We start from the raw sequence: 20687 nt of genomic DNA on the forward strand, positions 1-20687 counted from the left end.
ATGTTGCAGAGGTGAAGTCTCCATGATTTTGTCAGCGATTGGATCTGGCGCTGGAAGGACAGATGGGAGTCTAGGATTACACCTAGTACCCGGGCATGAGGGGATGGACTGATGATTGTGTTATCGATATTTAAGTCAGTGGAGGTGGCACGGGCAGGGGTTGAGCTTGAGGAAGTGGAGTGACATCCAAGCATGGAATGGGCATTCATAGCTTAGCTTATGCATTTATAAATAAATGTCGATATGTTTGACTTTTTCGAAGGTCTTGGTACCACAGTAGTAAAAGTTATTTTTCTATATTTCATAATATGGATCATTTATTTTAAGTCCACTGAGATTATGTTGCCTTGTTAAATAATATAAATAATGCTTAGCAGCAATCTTCTCTGAGATAGTAATTTGTATACATCTCAATTTTTTGTATTTTCCCAACACTACTATTAATTGGTAGAGTATGTCAAAGAAACAAAAGGAAATTGTCATAACATTTCTGCACAGCTTTCTGAAAACGTTTGTCTTAAACAGATCACTAGTTTTCCTACGTATTAAATAAAGCAATACCAATATATTTTTTGCTCACACACCACTGAAATTTTAGAGTAATTAGCTCTTTTTGATCTCTTACTGAAACTGTAACCTTTTCTTTACAGTACTGAACTCTCCACGTCTTGGTTTGAGAAGTGAGGCAGTGGCACACGTCATTATAAATGCAAGTGATGATGCATTTGGTGTTCTACAGCTGTCTACTACATTAGTGCGCATTGCAGAAAGTTATATTGGCCCAATAATTAATGTTACTAGAATTGGTGGAATGTTTGGTGATGTTTCGGTGAAATTCAAAGCTGTGCCAATAACTGCAACAGCTGGTAAGTGCAGGCTATAGTGCCATTCACACAAAAGGATTTTTTCTTATTTAATGCTATTACAAACTACCTTACAATTTCATTCCACAATTTTGTCAACATAATGCCATAATGTAAGTGTTGCTTCTTTGAAACTGACAACAGTGCTTGAATCCTCCCTACGAAATGTGTTATTGATTCTCTGCTTTTCCCAGGACTCTGCACAGAACTAGAACTAACATTTCAGTCATCATACAAAATTCCCTTAAAGCGGTTGTAGAGGCTTACTTTTTATTTTATTAAAATAACAAACATGGTATACTTATAGTAACTGCTATGTGCAATGGTATTGCCCTGTGCAGACCCAAACCTCCTCTTTTGGGGTCCCCCGCTGGAGATCTCCACTCTACCTTCCCTGCTTGTGCCTCCATAGCAAGTTATGTGCTATTGAGCACACATGCGGGCGTGCTCCCAAGCTGGGATGTTTGCTTCCATAGACGCACACATCCTGGTTTAGCCCAGCTCCTCGTTCTCTCTTCACAGAATTTGATTGGCAGCAACAGGAGTCAATGACTCCTGCTACTGCTTCTATGATCTATGAGGAGAGGAAAAGAGACCAGTGCCACTGAAGATGCACACAGCACTGGATTGAGACACTGATACCTCAGGTAAGTATTGTGGGAGTAGGGAGATGGTGATACAATTACGGGGACATTTTTTACCTTAACGCAGGGAATGCATTAAGGTAAAACCTGTCTTGCCTTTAAAACCACTTTACGTTTTCAGCGCGCCACCTGCTCCAGTTGTGATGACCAGCCTGCTGAAGTCACTGTGCATTCTTCATTACACAAAAAACAGCGCAAAAATTAAATAAATAAAAATAATCACAAATAAATAAATATCCGTGCAAAAATATATATATAATATTTCAAACATAAGTCCTTATTTTCCCAAAAGGATTTTCAAAACAATGTTCCAAAATGTGCTTCCACCTAATCACCACGTGAAAAATAATATTGACCGCACTCACCAGATGGAGGTGAGTAATAAGCCTCATAGGATATAAGGGATCCTATACCCCGTCAGGAGGAACTCAAATCGCCTTCACCCTGCTTAGATACAGCAATCGACTCCACTCTACTTCTCCATGGAATCCTCAATAATGTGCAAGGAAAGAAAGGCTACATAGTGTAATACTGCCACTCAATACCATATAAATCCATAGAATAAGGACACTCACATGTTTCAATAAAATAACAGGCCTTGTTTAATAGCCTCAAAGGCTTCAAAGGAACAAGTTTCCAAATTGTAAATATAGGGATCTCACGCTTTAAGGATCACTGTAGAGGATGACCAGCTTTCCACCTCAAAAATGGCTGCTTGAACCGCAAACGTCGGTGTGCATTCCAAATACTGGAAGTGACGTAGGCCAAGAAGATGGCAGACCGGAAGTGCGTCAACACGTTTCGCCCCACCCACAGGGCGTTTTCAGGTCTTGAATCTGTTTCTAAGCAGGGTGAAGGCGATTTGAGTTCCTCCTGAGGGGCTATAGGATCCCTTATATCCTATGAGGCTTATTACTCACCTCCATCTGGTGAGTGCGGTCAATATTATTTTTCACGTGGTGATTAGGTGGAAGCACATTTTGGAACATTGTTTTGAAAATCCTTTTGGGAAAATAAGGACTTATGTTTGAAATATTATATATATATTTTTGCACGGATATTTATTTATTTGTGATTATTTTTATTTATTTAATTTTTGCGCTGTTTTTTGTGTTATTTATTATTGGTGGTTTTCACTGGTGCACAGCTGCATAATTGTATACTTTCTTTGATTGGCGCTGGGTTTTTTTTTAGTTTGACTGTGCGTACTTCAACCAGTCTTTTTTCCACCCCTCTTTCAGACTTCATCATTCCTATTTTTGTAGTCAATGCGGAACCAGACAGTAGTCTCTAGTTAGCAGCTTTATGGTACAACTATTCTTGTTCTCTTGTTGAAATATAAGAATTCTGTGTAGATTTTCAAATAATCAGAGTTGGTCATAGTATATTTTCTAAATTTGATTTTTCATATTAATAAACTCTTATTATGTATTTTATTGTTCAGGTGAAGATTACACTGTAGCCTCATCAGATGTTGTGTTACTTGAAGGAGAAACTAGCAAAGCAGTGCCAATCTACATTATTAATGATATCAGTCCTGAAGTGGAGGAGTCATTTCAGGTGTTGCTGTTAAACCAGACAACAGGAGGAGCCATGGTTGGGGACATAACTGAAGCAACTATTGTTATTGAAGCATCTGATGATCCATATGGATCATTTGGTAAGTAAAATACATTTTTCTTTGCTTATTAATTCATTGCTTGTTTGGGGTTTTTTGCTTGCCTTCATTTATGGAAGTGTATGCTCACTTAAAAATAGAAAATCTTGAAATTACGTAGACATTTTTAATATAAATTATTTAAAATAACCCTGTCACTATAGGGTCACTGGTACATGAAAAACACCCTGTAAAACAACAGGCTCTATACTTAGCTTTCCTGTGTGTTGAAATGCCACTGTTTCACATCTCCCTGGTTGCAGCAGGTATTCAGCAAGTGGGTCGAATACCTGTTGTCCCGGTGGTGCTGTGGTTCCTCCTGTCAACTTGTATTTACTGTAGTGAGTTAGTTGATCAAAACAGATTATCCTTATAATATGTTCAAAGCTCCACCTCTGTTATTTTTTTCCAGTAGAAGAGAGAAGAATAAGTAGGACCTCTGTCAGGTTTGTTTTGCTGTCAGTGACCTAACTGGAGAGTTGGCACCTCACATTTTAATGTGATATCATGACCAGAAATTATTGGAAAATTTGTCCCAGTACAGGAAGGCATAAACAGCTATAAAAAAGCTAAATAAATTAACTGGCACAGGAAATTAGGTGAAATCTATCCAGAGGGTACATAGGCAACAGTGACAACCTGACAACACTCCCAAAAACATTATCATATTACACAGGGCATGTATAGTATGTCCTATCATTCTGCCCAACTGCTTTCCCTCTCCTGCACTTGCACTTGCCAGCCATTCCCAGCTGTCAAAATGACAGAAAGGAGTTGATGTGGAAATAGAACAGCTATAATATCTAAACACTGTTCAGAGAGATGAAAACACAAAATAACATTGATATTTGAGATTTTGTATCTACTGTCTTTCATTCATCTGCAAATTAAAGGGATGAACTTTGATCTGCATATGTCAGTTAAAGCAACCTGAGAAGAAAAAAAATATTTTTTATTAAATTAAATTTGTGTCCTTTTAAAGAAGCAGTATCATTCATTTTTTCACTATTCTGTCCCCTATGGAAAAAAGTACAAGTAAGTGTAGCTATGAGGTCAGACTGGGCAAAGCTTGTGGTGCTGTCACATCTCCGACACGTTTTGCCCAGTCTGACCTCATAGCTATACTTAGAAAGCTCCTAAGCGACTAACTCTTTCCATGCCATGTTGTTATACCAGCCATATGGGAAGGGAAGGGGGGGGGGAGTCTGGTGGTGGTGGTACTACATGTACTTTGTCCCACAGGGGACAGAATAGTGAAGAAAATGTTAATGAGACTTCTTTAACCTACTATTAACATAAAATCACAGTGCAAATAGTACCATAATTCAGGGCCATGCAGGACCCCTTCATTAGGTATGTGATGACATCATGTGCCTGATGAAGGGGTCCCTTGTGGTTCCAAAATATTGCACTATTTGCATCGTGATGTGATCTTTTCAATAAAAAGATCCATGGCGTCCTAGTAACATATCATCTCTAAGTCACCACAGGGCACAGTAAGAATTTAGGAGTCAGCAGGAGTTTAGCATTTTTTGTGTAAGATATATAGAGGGTAATTCAAGAATATGTGTCATACTTTTCCATAGTTTTTGGCCGTATACTGAAAAACTGGGAGTATACACTGCTGCAAACCCTCTCTGTAATACTAGGCTACAATCATAAATTGTATTTAGTAAAATATCTCTGAGGCCTTAATAAAGTATATCAGTGTGATATATACCAGTCTAATGATAATCTGTGCATCAGTATTCCAGGTGACATCAGTCACAATAGATGAACCAGATTTCAATACAGTCAATGTATATCTGCCAATAATTCGAAATGCTGGAACACTTGGCAATGTTGTTGTCCAGTGGATGGCTACAATCAATGGGGAACTTGCTGCAGGGGACCTGCTATTTACTTCTGGAAATGTGAGCTTTGCAGCTGGAGAAACAGTACGGACTCTTCCAATAGAAGTCATGGCTGACAATATTCCTGAAATTGAAGAGGTGAGCAGAATGGCAAGAATGAAACAATGAAATATCTGGGGTTGTTAAGGGTGGTTCTAGATTTTTGTGACCTTTTCCCAGAATATCTCTGAAAGGTATTCACTAGACCTTTAGAATGATAGGAATATAGAAGGTCAATCTCCTAATAATGATGTACTCTAGTTTACATGCCCCCCACCTCCCTTTGCATTGCATTTGCTTTAATTATTCCTTGCCACCTTAGTTCATTTTATTCATTATGTTCATGCTACAGTTGTGATTTAACCTTTAAGCATTTATTAACTTTTTTTACTCTAATATTTTTTTTTTACATTTTATACCTATTATCTTACAGCATAGTGTTCTCTGTTATTTGATCTGGTTGCATATGTGTCTTTATAGGAGAATATGTAAAACTGTATAGCTGTGTGTTATTTGCTGAGTTTTTTACTATTCTGATATAGTCCACTGTTACCATAGTTTTAGCAGAATGATATAAACAGATCAAATGTACAATTCATTAATTTGCTTTTTGGGTTACTCCACACTGCACACCTCTTTTTGCACCATACAAGTTTAAATATCTGGAATGATTGCCTAACTCTCGAATATCCATTTAGATCATCATAGTACAGCTTACTGGCGCTTCAAATGGAGGATCAATAGGAACAGAAGGGAAAGCTAGAATTACCATTCCAGCCAATGACAATCCTTATGGAACTGTTTCCTTCCTTCGGCCCATTTACAAAGTTCAGGAACCACTGGAGAAGAGTTCTTATGCAAATATTACAATCAAAAGAAGGTTTGTTTACTTTATCTAGGAAATGCCTGATAAGCTCTGATAAGTTTTTGATCTGAGGTTTGTTCCCCAAAAGTGTAACTATGGGCAAAATCCAACATGACATTTATGATGCATTATGTCACTAGCATTATCTTAGCAGTTTTTGTTTATCTGTGTTCTCCTTTTATCAATCACTGACCCAGGGCACATGCAGGTCTATTTTTTCCAGGTAAGTGAACCAGAAGTATTAAGGCCAAGGAATCAGCAGGACAGGTTGGCAAATTACATTTTCAGTAGATGATCAGTAATGATAGCTTACAGATTTTCTTTCATAATAGGTTAGCCACTTTCCAGGCTTCTGCACATCTGTCCAACCCACACTTCCCCCAACCCCTACCCTCACCCAGGAGTATATCTACCATGAAGCAAGCAAGGCATTTGCCTTGGCTGGCATGTTATAGGGGGGTGGCACCACCCCTAGGCAGAAGGCACACACGTGGGTGTGGTCTACCATCTGGGATGGGGGTGGGGGGGCATCTGACACAGAGGTAGGATCAGCTAGAGAGGAGAGCAGAGTGGTGGACAGGGAGTGGTCGGGGACCGGGGCTGTCAGGTAGGCTCTAGTTAGGATCTGCAGACTGCAGTGTGCATAGGGCTATGTGGGGTGGGTGAGGCCATGGGGTGCCAGCGGAGGGCCTTTGGAGAAGGGGGAAGAAGAGAACAAGGTCAGGGTGGAGGAGTCCCTTCACTATTTGTTGCAGCTGCCGCTGGAGATCCTGGTGGAGGTGGAACACAAGCTCAGCTTCCACTCCTGACACCATCTGGAGGAGCCGGTGCTGGACAGGTAAAAGCTAGGTGGACTGGTGTTTTCCCACTCCTGTCATGCTGCCCCCCTTCACACTGCTGCCCCATGTCATGCTGCCCCCCTCCTGTACCACTGCCCCCACCTGTCCCCCTGCCCCCTAATCCTGCTGCTCCTTCCTGTCCCACTACCCCCCACCTGTCCCACTGCCCCAACCTGTCCAGCTGCCCCCCCCTCCTGCTCCGCTGTCCCCCATCTGTCCAGCAGCCCCCCACCTGTCCTGCTGCACCCCTTCTGTCCCACTCCCCCCCCACCTGTCCCACTGCCCCCTCCCATTCTGGGAGCCCGGGAGCATTGAATAGACATATTGACCTGACTTGCAGACACCAGTAGGTATCTGAAGTACAAGGAATCAGTATCAGCTAAACAACATTTCATCGCTACAGTTTCCATGAATGCCATAGCTAATACCATATTCCAAACCAATGGCCATCATAAAATAAGTTAAGTGTGTCTTGGGGGAAAAAACAATTCAATAACAAGAAAAGAAAAGCTAATCCTTTCTTTATATTAATTTACTGTTTATTACTTGAATTATCAGAATAATAGAAAATCTAGTAATCAATGAGTATGTCAGTTTTTCCATGTTTAATTATTTTTGTATTCTTTTTCTTCAGCGCAGGGAGATTTGGCCGTTTGCAAGTATTGTACAGCACCTCTGAGATAGATGTAGTCACCCTTGCGGTTGAAGGAGGCCAGGATATACTCTTGTACTTTGAAGCTCCAGTGCCTGGTATCCCTTTGACATCCTCTAGGACTTCAGTCAATGTTTCATTAGCTGAAAACCCCCTCCAGGCTTGTGCTATTGCCTGTCTGAAAAATCAAGTATGTTCGGCATTTTCCTATAGCAGAAGCTCTGGCTCTCTTCAGTGTTTCTGGGTAACAATACTACAGTTTCAGCTCTCCAACAGCACACAGTTCTGGACCTATAGGAAAAATAGCACCACTGCTTCTATACTGTTTAGCTCCCAGGCCACGGCTGGCAGTGATTATGAATCTGTCACAGGGCAATGGTTCACCATGCCGGAAGGAGAAGAGTTTGCAAATCTTACTGTTTCTATTCTTACTGACAGTTTCCCAGAATTAGATGAGCAATTCATTGTGTCTCTTCTTGATGTCAGACTGCTGAACGCTTCAGCCAGCTTAAAGGATCCGCCAACTATAGGACAGCTAAACAAATCAGTGGTCGTAATCAGGATGAATGGAGATGCTTTTGGAGTATTTGTGATTTATACCCGAAGTCCCAATGCAACGGTGGGAGGCCACCATATAGAGGTCCTGGAACAGCCACAGACAACTGTACAGCTGGTTATAGAGCGCCGTGAAGGAAGTCTGGGACAAGTGACAGTGGAATGGGGCATTATTGGAGGAACAGCTACCAGAAATGTTGATTTTATAGCCGATGCAGATGTTTTAATATTTGCTGAAGGTACAATAATGTTTACAGTATAAGAATACACAATATTGGGCATGACAGACTGAGAATTGTAGTGGTACATATGACAGTGAGAATATTGTTTTAAATACCTTAAACTTAAAGTGACATTGAACACTCATGCGATCCGATTCCAGTGCCAAAAAATGGCCTCAAATCGCACAGCACAGAATCGCATGTGATTTGCACAGGGATACGGTGTGATTCCTCTGTGATTCACATGTGGCTCACAGTGTGAACCTAGGCTGAGAGTGGCTATGTTCCTTATCCATGGTCCCCATGTATGTAGAAACATAGGCGCCCTCTCTTACTCACTCCTGAGATGGACTATAGGATTTGTAGTGCGCATAGAGCAGTGCACATGACTACAACTAAAATGCACTACTAATTTCAAACAAATGAAAAGGAGGGGGAAAAGGAGAAGAGGTTACAGAGGATGTTGCAAAAAGGCAGAAAAACAATGTAAAAACAATCTAATTAAAAACCATGATTACAGCCATTAAGTAGTGGATGTGTATGGATTATTTTTGGAGAATACGTATATTGTTTGATGTCGCTTTAACTGCTTCCCGACCGCCCTATAGCAGATGTACTGCTACAGGGGGGCACAGGTGGGTAAAATAACGTATATATGTGATTTTGCATTCCTGGGTAGGGGCCGCCATTCGCAGCCGTGGCTGTTAATCACCGGGTCCCGGCCGGTGATTACTTGCTGGTGCCCAGTGATTGCCGAACATCTCCGACGGGGAGGAGAACTGTATGTAAACAATACAGTCCTCCTCCCTGTTAGCTCATGCACACTGCTTTGCATGACTGTGCACAGCACAGCCATGCAAAGCAGTGTGATTACAGTGAAGCAGTACTCAGCACACAGTTAACCCTTTGATCGCCCCTTATTTGCCCAGTGCCCTTAGTACAGTGTCAGTACTTTTTTTTAGCACTGCTCACTGTATTGGTGTCACTGGGGATGTCAGGGACACCAAGTCAGTTCCCCCCAGTGTCAGAATGCCCGCCGCAGTCCCGCTATAAGTCGCTGATTGCCGCCCTTACTAGTAAAATAAAAAGAAAATTCCAGTATCTATACAGCCATTTGTAAACGCTATAACGTTCATGTAAACCAATTAATTTACACGTATTGGGATTTTTTTTAGCAAAGACATACATTTTTTTTTTACATTTTTTTACTGGACATGTTTAATAGCAAAAAGTAAAAAAATATTGTTTTTGTCTCGAAATTGCCAGTCTTAAAAATTAAAAACACACAGGCGATCAAATACCACCAAAAGAAAGTAAATCCTGAGAAGGGCAAGTGGTTAAACATAGTTTTGAAATGTGGATGTGCAAGAATTTCTGGGTAAGAGAGTTGTACTCTCATATGTAGTCTGAATGTGACATGGACATTTACATATTGCAGATAAGTAATGACATTTTGTCCCAGTGTATCAAAATGTTTGAAATAAAAACTGTGCATCTTATCAATATTATTGATATTATAATACAGGATTTATACAGTATAGTGGCAACAGCCTTCACAGTGTTTTAGAAAATGGATCTTATAGCAATTAATCCAATTATTTCTATAATGTTATAACTTGCAATGCAATGCTATGATTCATGAAGCAGACTAAGGCTGGCCATACATTATACATTTTTCTTGAGATTTTTGCTTTAGATTTACCAAAAACCATACAATAGGAGGTCAAACTTAAATAACACTTTCAGTTGTATCCAATTAGTCAGGCCCTTGCACTACATAGTTGAAGGTAAATCTAAAGGAAATTCGGCAGAAATTTGACAGAAAATTGTATAGTGTATGGCCAGCCTCAGGCCACTTTCACATGGGCCATTCGATCAAATCCACCTGTCAGTTTATCAGACAGACTTAGGCTGGCCATACATTATACAATTATCTTCCAATTTTCTGCCCAATTTCCTTTAGATTTACCTTCAACTGTGTAGTGCAAGGGCCTGCCTAATTGGATACAACTGAAAGTGTTGTTTTGGTTTGTCCTCCTATTATATGGTTTTTGGTAAATCTAAACCAAAAATCTCCAGATAATTGTATAATGTATGGACAGCCTTAGAGACAGATCAGAAGTTCCATTCATCTCTATGGACAGGCACAAGTCTGTTTACACTCACCTACCTCCAAATCCAGCCCGGCCCGCTAAAAAAAAATGGAAGGGGAAATGTTCTTTTCATTTTGGAAGATCAGAGGGCAGTCGGGTGTAAACAGACAGCAGAGTCTGCTGACTCCCGGCCGTCTATAGAGCAAAGTGGGCTGTGCTATATGGAAACTGAGCAGACATGGATGTGTCACCTGTCCGCTCTGCGTTGGTCAGCAGGGGCTCTGTGAGGCTGAAGGCATTGACGAGCCTGACTAGCAATTGAAAAAGAAAAGGCTGCATGCAAAAATTCAACTAAGACCATTTGAACTGAATAAAATGCAGTCTCAAAAATTAGTAAATCATAGAATCTGGTTGCTCAGAAAAAGCAGCTTCATTTTTGTTCCAGTTTTTATTCCTGCGCTCAGTCTTTGAAAACTGGCTGAGCTTCTGTTACATGATCACTTTGTATACCTGTTATTGTAATGTGCGCTAAAGTGCACATGGAAGTGCCTATGGTCCAAACAAAGATGGTAGAATGGCGGTACTACAGCACTGTATCAGTAACAAATTAGGCATTGTCCAAGCTCACAGAGCTAGAAATTGAAAATAAATAGAGAACAATAGTTTACAGTCTTAATGCACATAATAATAATAATAATATGAATTCTGCAACAACAAACAAAACTAATCTTAATGCTCAATATTAAGTGTTAAAAAATAGTTCAGATTAGTACTATGCAGCAATGCAGTTTATGAGGTATGTGATAGAAAAAGCAATCACTTTGTTCTTTTTTCACTGATGTTATTTCAAGCTTATTGCAGATTTATTTGTTTGATAGGTGAAACAAATAAAGTGGTCACATTGATGATACTGGATGATTCAGACCCCGAAGACAATGAAAGCATTGAAGTTGCATTGACATATACAGAAGGAGGAAGCCGCATCCTTCCTAGTTCCAACACAGTTACTATAGTAATTTTGGCCAATGATAATGTTGCTGGTATAATTGGCTTCCACACAGCCTCAAGATCAGTGATTGGTCGAGAAGGTGAGCACCTTTTTGCTATTGTAATTTTCACCTTAAACTGACTGAAACAGGTTGATAGCACAATTTCAACTTTAAAATTTTTTTCTGGCAGGATGTTGTTTTAATGCCATTGGCAGAATGTACAGGATCCTTAGTATAAAAATATTTGTATTGCTTTTCTATTTAGTAGATGCTGCATTAAATGAGTGATAACCTCAAAATAGACAGACTGCATATAATGTGAATCTACTGTGGCTCCTTGTGTTTAAAGCTTTACTAAAGACCTCTGCAGTCTCTCCCTTGTCTTCTCCTTAATTGTGTTAAATTACTGACAGCAAGCCAGATATATGCCTAGTGCATTAATGATATGTGTCTTTCACTGATGAGTGAAACAAATGTTTCTGGCCATAATGCTGACTCTTTGTATTGACGTACAAATGTTAAAAATGTAGCACTCTAATTTTATGCGTGATTATACCAAGCAGTGACTCTCAGTATTTTTTTAGCAGTGAACAGGGAGTTTTGTTAGAAATCCGAATACCATTATTTTATATGATGGATAGTATTAAATAATGTATTGACTGTAGAACTGCCCAACACTTAATAGCTGGCCACTCATAATCTTAGAGCAAGCCTCTGCTATCTGCTTCATGTGCTGTTAGCTCTTTTCTGTGTCTCTTTCTTTTATAAACCACAGCTATTGATCCAATATTATGCTACATTACACCCTGTTCCAAATTATTATGCAAATTCTATTTAAGTGTCACAAAGATTAAATATTTTGTTTTTCAGTTTAACTCATGGATAGCATTGTGTCTCAGGGCTCTTTTGATCACTGAAAACAATCTCGGACACCTGGGATAAATAGATTGGCCGGTGAGCCCAATTAAAGGAAAAACTACTAAAGGACGGTGTTCCACATTATTAAGCAGAGCACCATTTTCAAGCAATATGGGGAAGAAAAAGGATCTCTCTGCTGCCGAAAAGAGTGAAATAGTTCAATGCCTTGGACGAGATATGAAAACATTAGATATTTCATGAAAACTTAAGCGTGATCATCGCACTATTAAGAGATTTGTGGCTGATTCAGAGCACAGACGGGTTCGTGCAAATAAAGGCACATTGAGGAAGATTTCTGCCAGCTCCATGCATCGGATCAAGAGAGCAGCTGCTAAAATACCATTACATAGCAGCAAACAGATATTTGAAGCTGCTGGTGCCTCTGGAGTCCCATGGACATCAAGGTGTAGAGTCCTCCAGAGTCTTGCAACTGTGCATAAACCTTCTATTCGGCCACCAATAACCAATGCTCACAAGCAGAAACGGCTGCATTGGGCAGAAAAATACATGAAGACTAATTTTCAAACAGTCCTGTTCACTGATGAGTGCCGTGCAACCTTGGATGGTCCAGATGGATGGAGTAGTGGATGGTTGGTCGACGGCCACCCTATTCCAACAAGGTTGCGACATTAGCAAGGCGGTGGTGGAGTCATGTTTTGGGCCGGAATCATGGGAACAGAGCTGGTTGGCCCGTTTAAGGTCCCCGAAGGTGTAAAGATGACCTCTGCAAAGTATGTGGAGTTCATGACTGACCACTTTCTTCCCTGGTACAGAAGGAGGAACTATGCTTTCCGTAATAAAATCATCTTCATGCATGACAATGCACCATCTCATGCTGCAAAGAATACATCTGCATCAATGGCTGCTATGGGGATAAAAGGAGAGAAAGTCATGGTGTGGCCTCCATCCTCCCCTGACCTCAATCTGATTGAGAACCTTTGGAGCATCCTCAAGCAAAAGATCTATGAGGGTGGGAGGCAGTTTACATCCAAACAGCAGCTCTGGGAGGCTATTCTGACATCTTGCAAACAAATTCAAGCAGAAACTGTCCGAAAACTCACAAGTTCAATGGAAGCAAGACTTGTGAAGCTGCTATTTAAATAAGGGGTCCTATGTTAAAATGTAACGTAACCTGTTAAAATGTTTAAAAAGTTAAAATGTTGTTAAAAGTTTGATTGAAATTGCTTTTGATTTCAGTAAATATGCTGCAAACACAACAAATGACAATTTTCAGTTCTTTACAACCTATAAAGTGTTTTGAAACCTTCTGTGCGTAATAATTTGGAACAGTGCATTGTAAGTTTTTATGTTTAAAAAAAATACTGTTATCATTAGGAGGTTTGTTCAATAAAATTTGAATTGTACTCTTAATAGTTGATAACATGAGAATTATGCTGACTGTTATTTACATCAATTATTTAGGTAAATGAGAAAAATATAATTTGCATAATAATTTGGAACAGGGTGTATATCAAGGAGAGACGCAAACTGGACGTACTCTCTGATCACTGCTTTTAGGGAATGTTGTGAAATATACCCAATTGTGCATACAATAACAATGCTCAACATTGTACACTTTCTTTACACAATATGCATGTGAATAAATCCAGTGACTGATAACACTTAATTTGCTCCAGATTTCATGTATCTGTATTATTGTAGGAGAAAAACTGCACTTTTATGTCGTACGCACTTTCCCTGGCCGTGGAAATGTCACAGTCCACTGGAGAATTGTGGGAAACCGCGTAGACCAAAACTTTGGAAACAGTACAGGAATTATTTTCTTTCCAGAGGTAAATGCCCAAAAACAAAAAAATTCTGAATCTGCTCATGGAATTATGTGTGCTAATATCCCGTAAAGGTATGTTTTGTGTTTCAATAAAAATATAAAAAATAACTTTCATCCCGGTGTTTTCTACCAGCTGCATTCCATTTCCAAATCAGTTCATTTGTGTAATGCAGGCCATAGACGGTTCGTTTATCGGCCTTTTTTTTTCGTCCGAAAGAATAACCGGCCGATTTTCGCACTGTTAGTGGGGAAATGGCATCGGCCGATTTTCGCGGTTCCTCCTCATTTCGTTTATCGGTCATGCTGGAAAATTCATGAAAAACTGCAGATTTTCGCAATCATTGGTGGCAACATCAGTTTACAGAACGAACCATGTTCTGTTTTTCAAACGAAAAATCGGCCAATAAACGAACCGTCTATGGCCTGCATTAGACCTTCTACATTTGGTTTAGTGGAGATGAATTCTGATACAACTATTGGGGTTGATTTAATAAAGGCAAATAGCCTGCTTACTTTGCAAGGAAATTTTAATTTAGCTTAAGTATTGAAGTGAAGCTCTGCTGACTTCTATCATCCAATCGTGTGCAAGCAAAAATACTGTTCTGTTGTTTTCTTTTTCCCTTTGCACATGATTGTGATTTCTTTGCACAGCGAATTTTCAGCACATTTACAAAATTAAGTGAAAACTCCCTTGCAAAGTGCAGAGCCTATTTGCTTTTAGTAAATCTGCCCCATTCTCTCCATAGACAAGACTCAATTCTAACTGAAAATATTGCTTTAGACACTATCTAGTGCTGTCACATAACCAGAAGTCTAGGTCTTTGGTCAATTAAGCTCTGATACAGGGAAGGATCAGCAGGGAATGATCACAAATCTGATCTCTGATTCTGTCTCTCATCAGAGAACACGGTGTTATTTACTAAACTGGAGAGTGCAAAATCTGGTGCAGCTCTACATAGAAACGAATCAGCTTCCAGGTTTTATTGGCAAAGCTTAACTGAACAAGCTGAAATTAGAAACTGATTGGCTACCATGCACAGGTGCACCAGATTCTGAGTGCACCAGTTTTAGTAAATCTATCCCACAGGACCAAATCCTTAGAGCAGAGGAGGGAAACTAGAGCAACATTTTAGAAAGGCGTTTTATTATACTTTATGTATCCATTTTTTACTTTATGATAACTCTCTCTCTCTCTATATATATATATATACATATATATACATACACTATATTGCCAAAAGTATTGGGATGCCTGCCTTTAAACGCACATGAACATTAATGGCATCCCAGTCTTAGTTCGTAGGGTTCAATATTGAAATGGCCCACTCTTTGCAGCTATAACAGCTTCAGCTCTTCTGGGAAGGCTGTCCACAAGGTTTAGGAGTGTGTCTATGGGAATGTTTGATCATTCTTCCAGAAGCGCATTTGTGAGGTCAGGCACTGATGTCGGACGAGAAGGCCTGGCTCGCAGTCTCCACTCTTATTCATCCCAAAGGTGTTCTGTCGGGTTGAGGTCAGGACTCTGGGGTGAAGGAACTTGACTGGCCTGCACAAACTTGCTAATGTGTGTCTTTATGGACCTTGCTTTATGCACTGGTGCGCAGTCATGTTAGAACAGGAAGGGGCCATACCCAAACTGTTTCAACAAAGTTTGGAGAATAAAATTGTCCAAAATGTCTGGGTAGCTGACACCTTAAGAGTTCCCTTCACTGGAAATAAGAGACCAAGCCCAACCCCTGAAAAACAACCCCACACCATAATCCCCTCTCCACCAAACTTTACACTTGGCACAATGCAGTCAGGCAAGTACTGTTCTCCTCACAACCAGCAAACCCAGACACGTCCATCGGATTGCCAGACAGAGAAGCGTGATTGGTCACTCCAGAGAACACTTCTCCATTGCTCTAGAGTCCAGTGGCAGCGTGCTTTACACCACTGCAACCAACACTTTGCATTGCACTTGGTGATGTAAGGCTTGGATACAGCTACTTGACCATGGAAACCCATTCCATGAAGCTCTCTACGCACTGTTGTTGTGATAATCTGAAGGTCACACAAAGTTTGGAGGTCTTTAGCTATTGACTCTGCAGACAGTTGGTGACTTCTGCGCACTGTGTGCTTCACCATGTGCTGACCCTGCTGTCATTTTATGTGGCCGACCACTTCATGGCTGAGTTGCTGTTGTTCGCTGTTGTTCCCAGTTGTTTCCACTTTGTTATAATACCACTAACAGTTGACCGTGGAATATTTAGTAGCAAGGAAATTTCACAGATGAACTTATTGCACAGGTGACAACCTATCATGGTACCACGCTTGAATTCACTGAGTTCTTGAGAGCGACCCATTTGTTCACAAATGTTTGTAGAAGTAGTCTGCATGCCTAGGTGCTTGATTGTATACACCTGTGGCCATGGAGGGGATTGGAACACCTGAATCCAATGATTTGGAGGGGTGTCTGAATACTTTTGGCAATATAGTGTGTGTATATACAGTTGTGTTCAAAATAATAGCAGTGTGTTGCAAAAAGTGAATAAAGCTCAAAATCCTTCTAATAGCTTTTATTTCCATACACACAAATGCATTGGGAACACTACACATTATATTCCAAATCAAAACATGAAGAAAAATATATAAAATTTGTGTTGTTCCTCTAAAAAAATTGAAGAAAAGTGAATATTAGACTGTTCAAAAAAATAGCAGTGTTTGTATTCTTCTTTACAAACTCAGACATTCACTATATAAACTGAAAAATGTTTGAAGATTTTGCTTTCCTTTGAATCACTTAATTAATATTTAGTTGTATAAGCACTGTTTCTGAGAACTGCTGTACATCTGTGTTGCATGGAGTCAACCAACTTCTGGCACCTGTGAACAGGTATTCCAGCCCAGGATGATTGGACTACATTCCACAGTTCTTCTCTATTTTTTGGTTTTGCCTCAGAAACTGCATTTTTTATGTCATCCCACAAGTTTTCTATTGGATTAAGATCCGGGGATTGGGCTGGCCACTCCATAACGTCAATCTTGTTGGTCTGGAACCAAGATGTTGCACCTTTACTGATGTGTTTGGGGTCGTTGTCTTGTTGGAACACCAATTTCAAGGGCATTTCCTCTTCAGCATAAGGCAGCATGACCCCTACACTCCACCGAAACTGCCTTACTCAAACTCTCCAACGACCTGCTAACCGCCAAAGCTAATGGCCACTATTCAGTGCTCCTACTCCTTGACCTCTCTGCGGCCTTCGACACAGTCGACCACCCCCTCCTCCTCAAAAAACTACACTCCCTCGGCCTTAGAGATTCTGCTCTCTCCTGGCTCTCATCCTACCTGTCACAACGCTCCTTCAGCGTTACCTATAATGCTACCACCTCCCCCTCACTCCCCCTCTCTGTTGGGGTCCCTCAAGGCTCTGTCCTTGGGCCCCTTCTCTTCTCCATCTATACCTCCTCCCTTGGCCAACTCATACACTCTCACGGCTTCAACTACCACCTCTATGCCGACGACACACAAATCTATCTCTCAACCCCCCACCTCACCCCCTTGGTCTCAGCCCGAATCACACACCTACTGAGCGACATATCAGACTGGATGTTGCTCCACTTCCTTAAATTGAACCTCTCCAAAACCGAGTTTCTTGTCTTCCCCCCAGCCCGGACACCACCCCCCATTGATTTCTCCGTCACATCCAACAACGCTACCATCAAACCCACCCTGCAGGCCAGAGTACTGGGTGTCATTCTGGACTCCAACCTATCCTTCCAGCCCCAAGTCCAATCTTTAACAAACTCATGCAGACTCCACCTCCGCAACATCGCCAAAATCCGCACGTTCCTAACCCCAGAAACCACTAAACAGCTCATCCACTCTCTCATCATATCACGACTCGACTACTGCAACTCCCTCCTCACTGGCCTGCCTCGCCGCTGGCTATCCCCGCTTCAGTCGATCCTGAATACGGCTGCCAGACTCATTCACCTTTCCAACCGCTCTGTCTCCGCCACCCCCCTCTGCCAATCCCTCCACTGGCTTCCGATTGCGCAACGGATCAAATTCAAAATCCTAACGCTGACGTACAAAGCTGTCCACCATACTGCCCCGAACTACATCACTGACCTAATATCCAAGTACCGCCCAGCAGGCACACTCCGCTCCTCACAAGACCTCCTTCTCTCTAGTTCCCTGGTCTCCTCCTCCCATGCCCGCCTCCAGGACTTCTCCAGGGTGTCACCCATCCTCTGGAACTCCCTGCCCCAACCCATCAGATTATCACCTACTCTCCTCTCCTTTAGGCGCACCCTGAAAACCCATCTCTTCAGGGAAGCCTACCCCACCCCCTGCTAACTTGCCGACCTCCTCCACTCTTCCTACCACTCCATCCCCCACAGCTATCTCCTCCTGTGCCACCATCCCCTCCCTCCTAGATTGTAAGCTCGAAAGAGCAGGGCCCTCGAACCCCTCGTGTATCACATTGTATTGGTATTGTTCTGTCACATGTTCTGTCCCCCTTTGTAATGTACAGCGCTGAGCGAACTATTGGCGCTTTATAAATACTGTATAATAATATAATAATAATAATCCATTCGAATGGTAGTTTTTCGCTTTCTTCCACGTCTTTCAGGTTTTGGTTGCCATTTTAAAGCATTTGCGATCATTTTAGCTGAGCATCCTATCATTTTCTGCACTTCTTTATATGTTTTCCCCTCTCCAACCAACTTTTTAATCAAGGTATGCTGTTCTTCTGAACAATGTCTGGAATGACCCATTTTCCTCAGAATTTCAGAGAGAAATGCACTGTAACCAGCATGTACAACATGTGCTGCCTTCCTTCCTTAAATAAGGGCAATAATTGCCACCTGTTTTTCAAAGAATGAATGACCTCACTAATAGAACTCCACACTGCTATTATTTTGAACATGTCCCTTTCAGTTAGTGATTCAATTACACAGAATCAGCAGCATGCATTTCTATTACTCTACTACACCTGCTAGTAAATTATTTGCCATGTAGAAATATAATTTCTACCAAAAACAGTGATTGATCAGGTTAGTGATGTCTGACTGCTATTATTTTGAACACAACAGTATATAAAAAACTGTTAATTAATTTTCTCTAAATATTATAGTTTTCTAAATAGTTGCACTGCAGTTAGGATTGTTTTAGGCATTTAGATATATGTTAATTAACGTAAAAAAAATGAATAAGTGCTTTACTAAAAATAAATAAATGAAAGCAATATTATTTTCAAAATGCAGCTGCATAGACTATTTGCATTTCTTTATCATTAATAGGGGTCCCTGAATTCAAGTATTACTCTGCATTTGCTGGATGACCAAATCCCTGAGGAAAAAGAGGAATATCGGCTCCTCCTGTACAATGTGCTAACTGAAGGTGGGGATGATATGAGAATGCACCTCCAGCATGACGTTTACAGAGCTCTGTTCTGCATTCTGCTTGTGTAGCTTGTTCATGTCATAGATATTTGGTTCTAATCAGTCATGCTTTTCTGATACACATGCTGTTCATTTATTTTGGCTATGAACTTCGCCTGTTCACTCCATGACATATATAATCAAACCCATTTTTTCTGTCTGATATATGGAAACAGGTGTACATAATGGGTCTTTGTTCTAGTTATCATATAGTATGAACATATATATTTTTATTTCATTATCATTTATTTAATGGTTTAATGCGTAATGGTTTAATGTAAATATATAATGTAGCAACATTTGCATCAGTCCCTACATCAATGGTGCAACCTGCCATAGATGTAAACTATGCTATTTAACTTAAAGTGCAAAGAGTTTTGATACCCAGGGCCTCTCAGAGGATCAGAGCAATGGTCTCAAGCCTAATCCCCATGCTCTAGGGAGTGAAAGAGAAGTTTCCTTCCTCTCACCTAATATTGTGGTAATGTGATTGTCTTGCTGGGACCATTTAGTAGAGTATCCTTCCAACAGAAATAGAGAACAGAAAGTTGTCAAAGTTTTAATCCTTTCTATATGCCTAGTGGCAAAGTGGTTAGCACTTCCACTTAGCACCACTAGGGTTGTCGGTTTGAGTCCCAGCCACGGCACAACATGCCAGGAGTTTTCATGTTCTCCCTGTGCCTGTATGTGTTTCTTATGGGTACTCGCCCTAGTATATAATTGTGAGTTAGGGACCTTACATTGTAAGCATCTTGAGGGCAGGGACTGATGTGAATGTACATTATATGTAAGGCAGTACATAAATTGATGGTGCTATATAAGTATCTGTAATAAATATGATATATATATATATATATATATATATATATATATATATATATATACGCATATATTGGAGCACTACATCCAGGTTATTTAGCATAGCACAAAATGGTTTGCAGACAGATCCATCAGGCTTGATTTGTTCCTGGAAACTCATTTAAAGCATGTCTGATGTTTCTGGTACAGCTCCCTGTGTGTAAACTAAAGTGCAAAGTAGCCACAGAAGTACTTCTGCTTCACATGAAGCCAACAAACCTGCTAATATTGGTTGCCCCTTTAAAATGAATTTATTGTACATTCCATGTTATTGTCTTAAAACTAAAAGTGATATATTATAGGAGGCAGACCTTTCATTCATCCGACTGTTCTCCATTCATAGATCACTTTCCATTAGTGGAAGCTATAGTACAGCTTCTAGGAATGGAGGAGGGGGACGAAAGGGTAAGCATAGTCAGCAA

General features: G+C 40.6%; 1 protein-coding gene across 1 annotated transcript in view; it reads left to right on the forward strand.

Moving 5' to 3' along the window:
* ADGRV1 (adhesion G protein-coupled receptor V1) overlaps nt 1-20687 on the forward strand; it is a 500140-nt gene that overhangs the window by 155350 nt on the left and 324103 nt on the right. The window contains exons 31-38 of the mRNA XM_089679659.1: nt 651-866; nt 2952-3167; nt 4911-5155; nt 5755-5936; nt 7395-8206; nt 11160-11369; nt 13851-13981; nt 19267-19366. Of these exons, the coding sequence (XP_089535785.1) occupies nt 651-866; nt 2952-3167; nt 4911-5155; nt 5755-5936; nt 7395-8206; nt 11160-11369; nt 13851-13981; nt 19267-19366 (2112 nt within the window). The remainder of the gene's footprint in view (nt 1-650; nt 867-2951; nt 3168-4910; nt 5156-5754; nt 5937-7394; nt 8207-11159; nt 11370-13850; nt 13982-19266; nt 19367-20687) is intronic.

This window comes from Staurois parvus, unplaced genomic scaffold (genome assembly GCF_062004578.1).
Source record: "Staurois parvus isolate SC_StPar_1 unplaced genomic scaffold, SC_StPar_1.0 ptg000229l, whole genome shotgun sequence".
NCBI classification, from domain to species: domain Eukaryota; kingdom Metazoa; phylum Chordata; class Amphibia; order Anura; family Ranidae; genus Staurois; species Staurois parvus.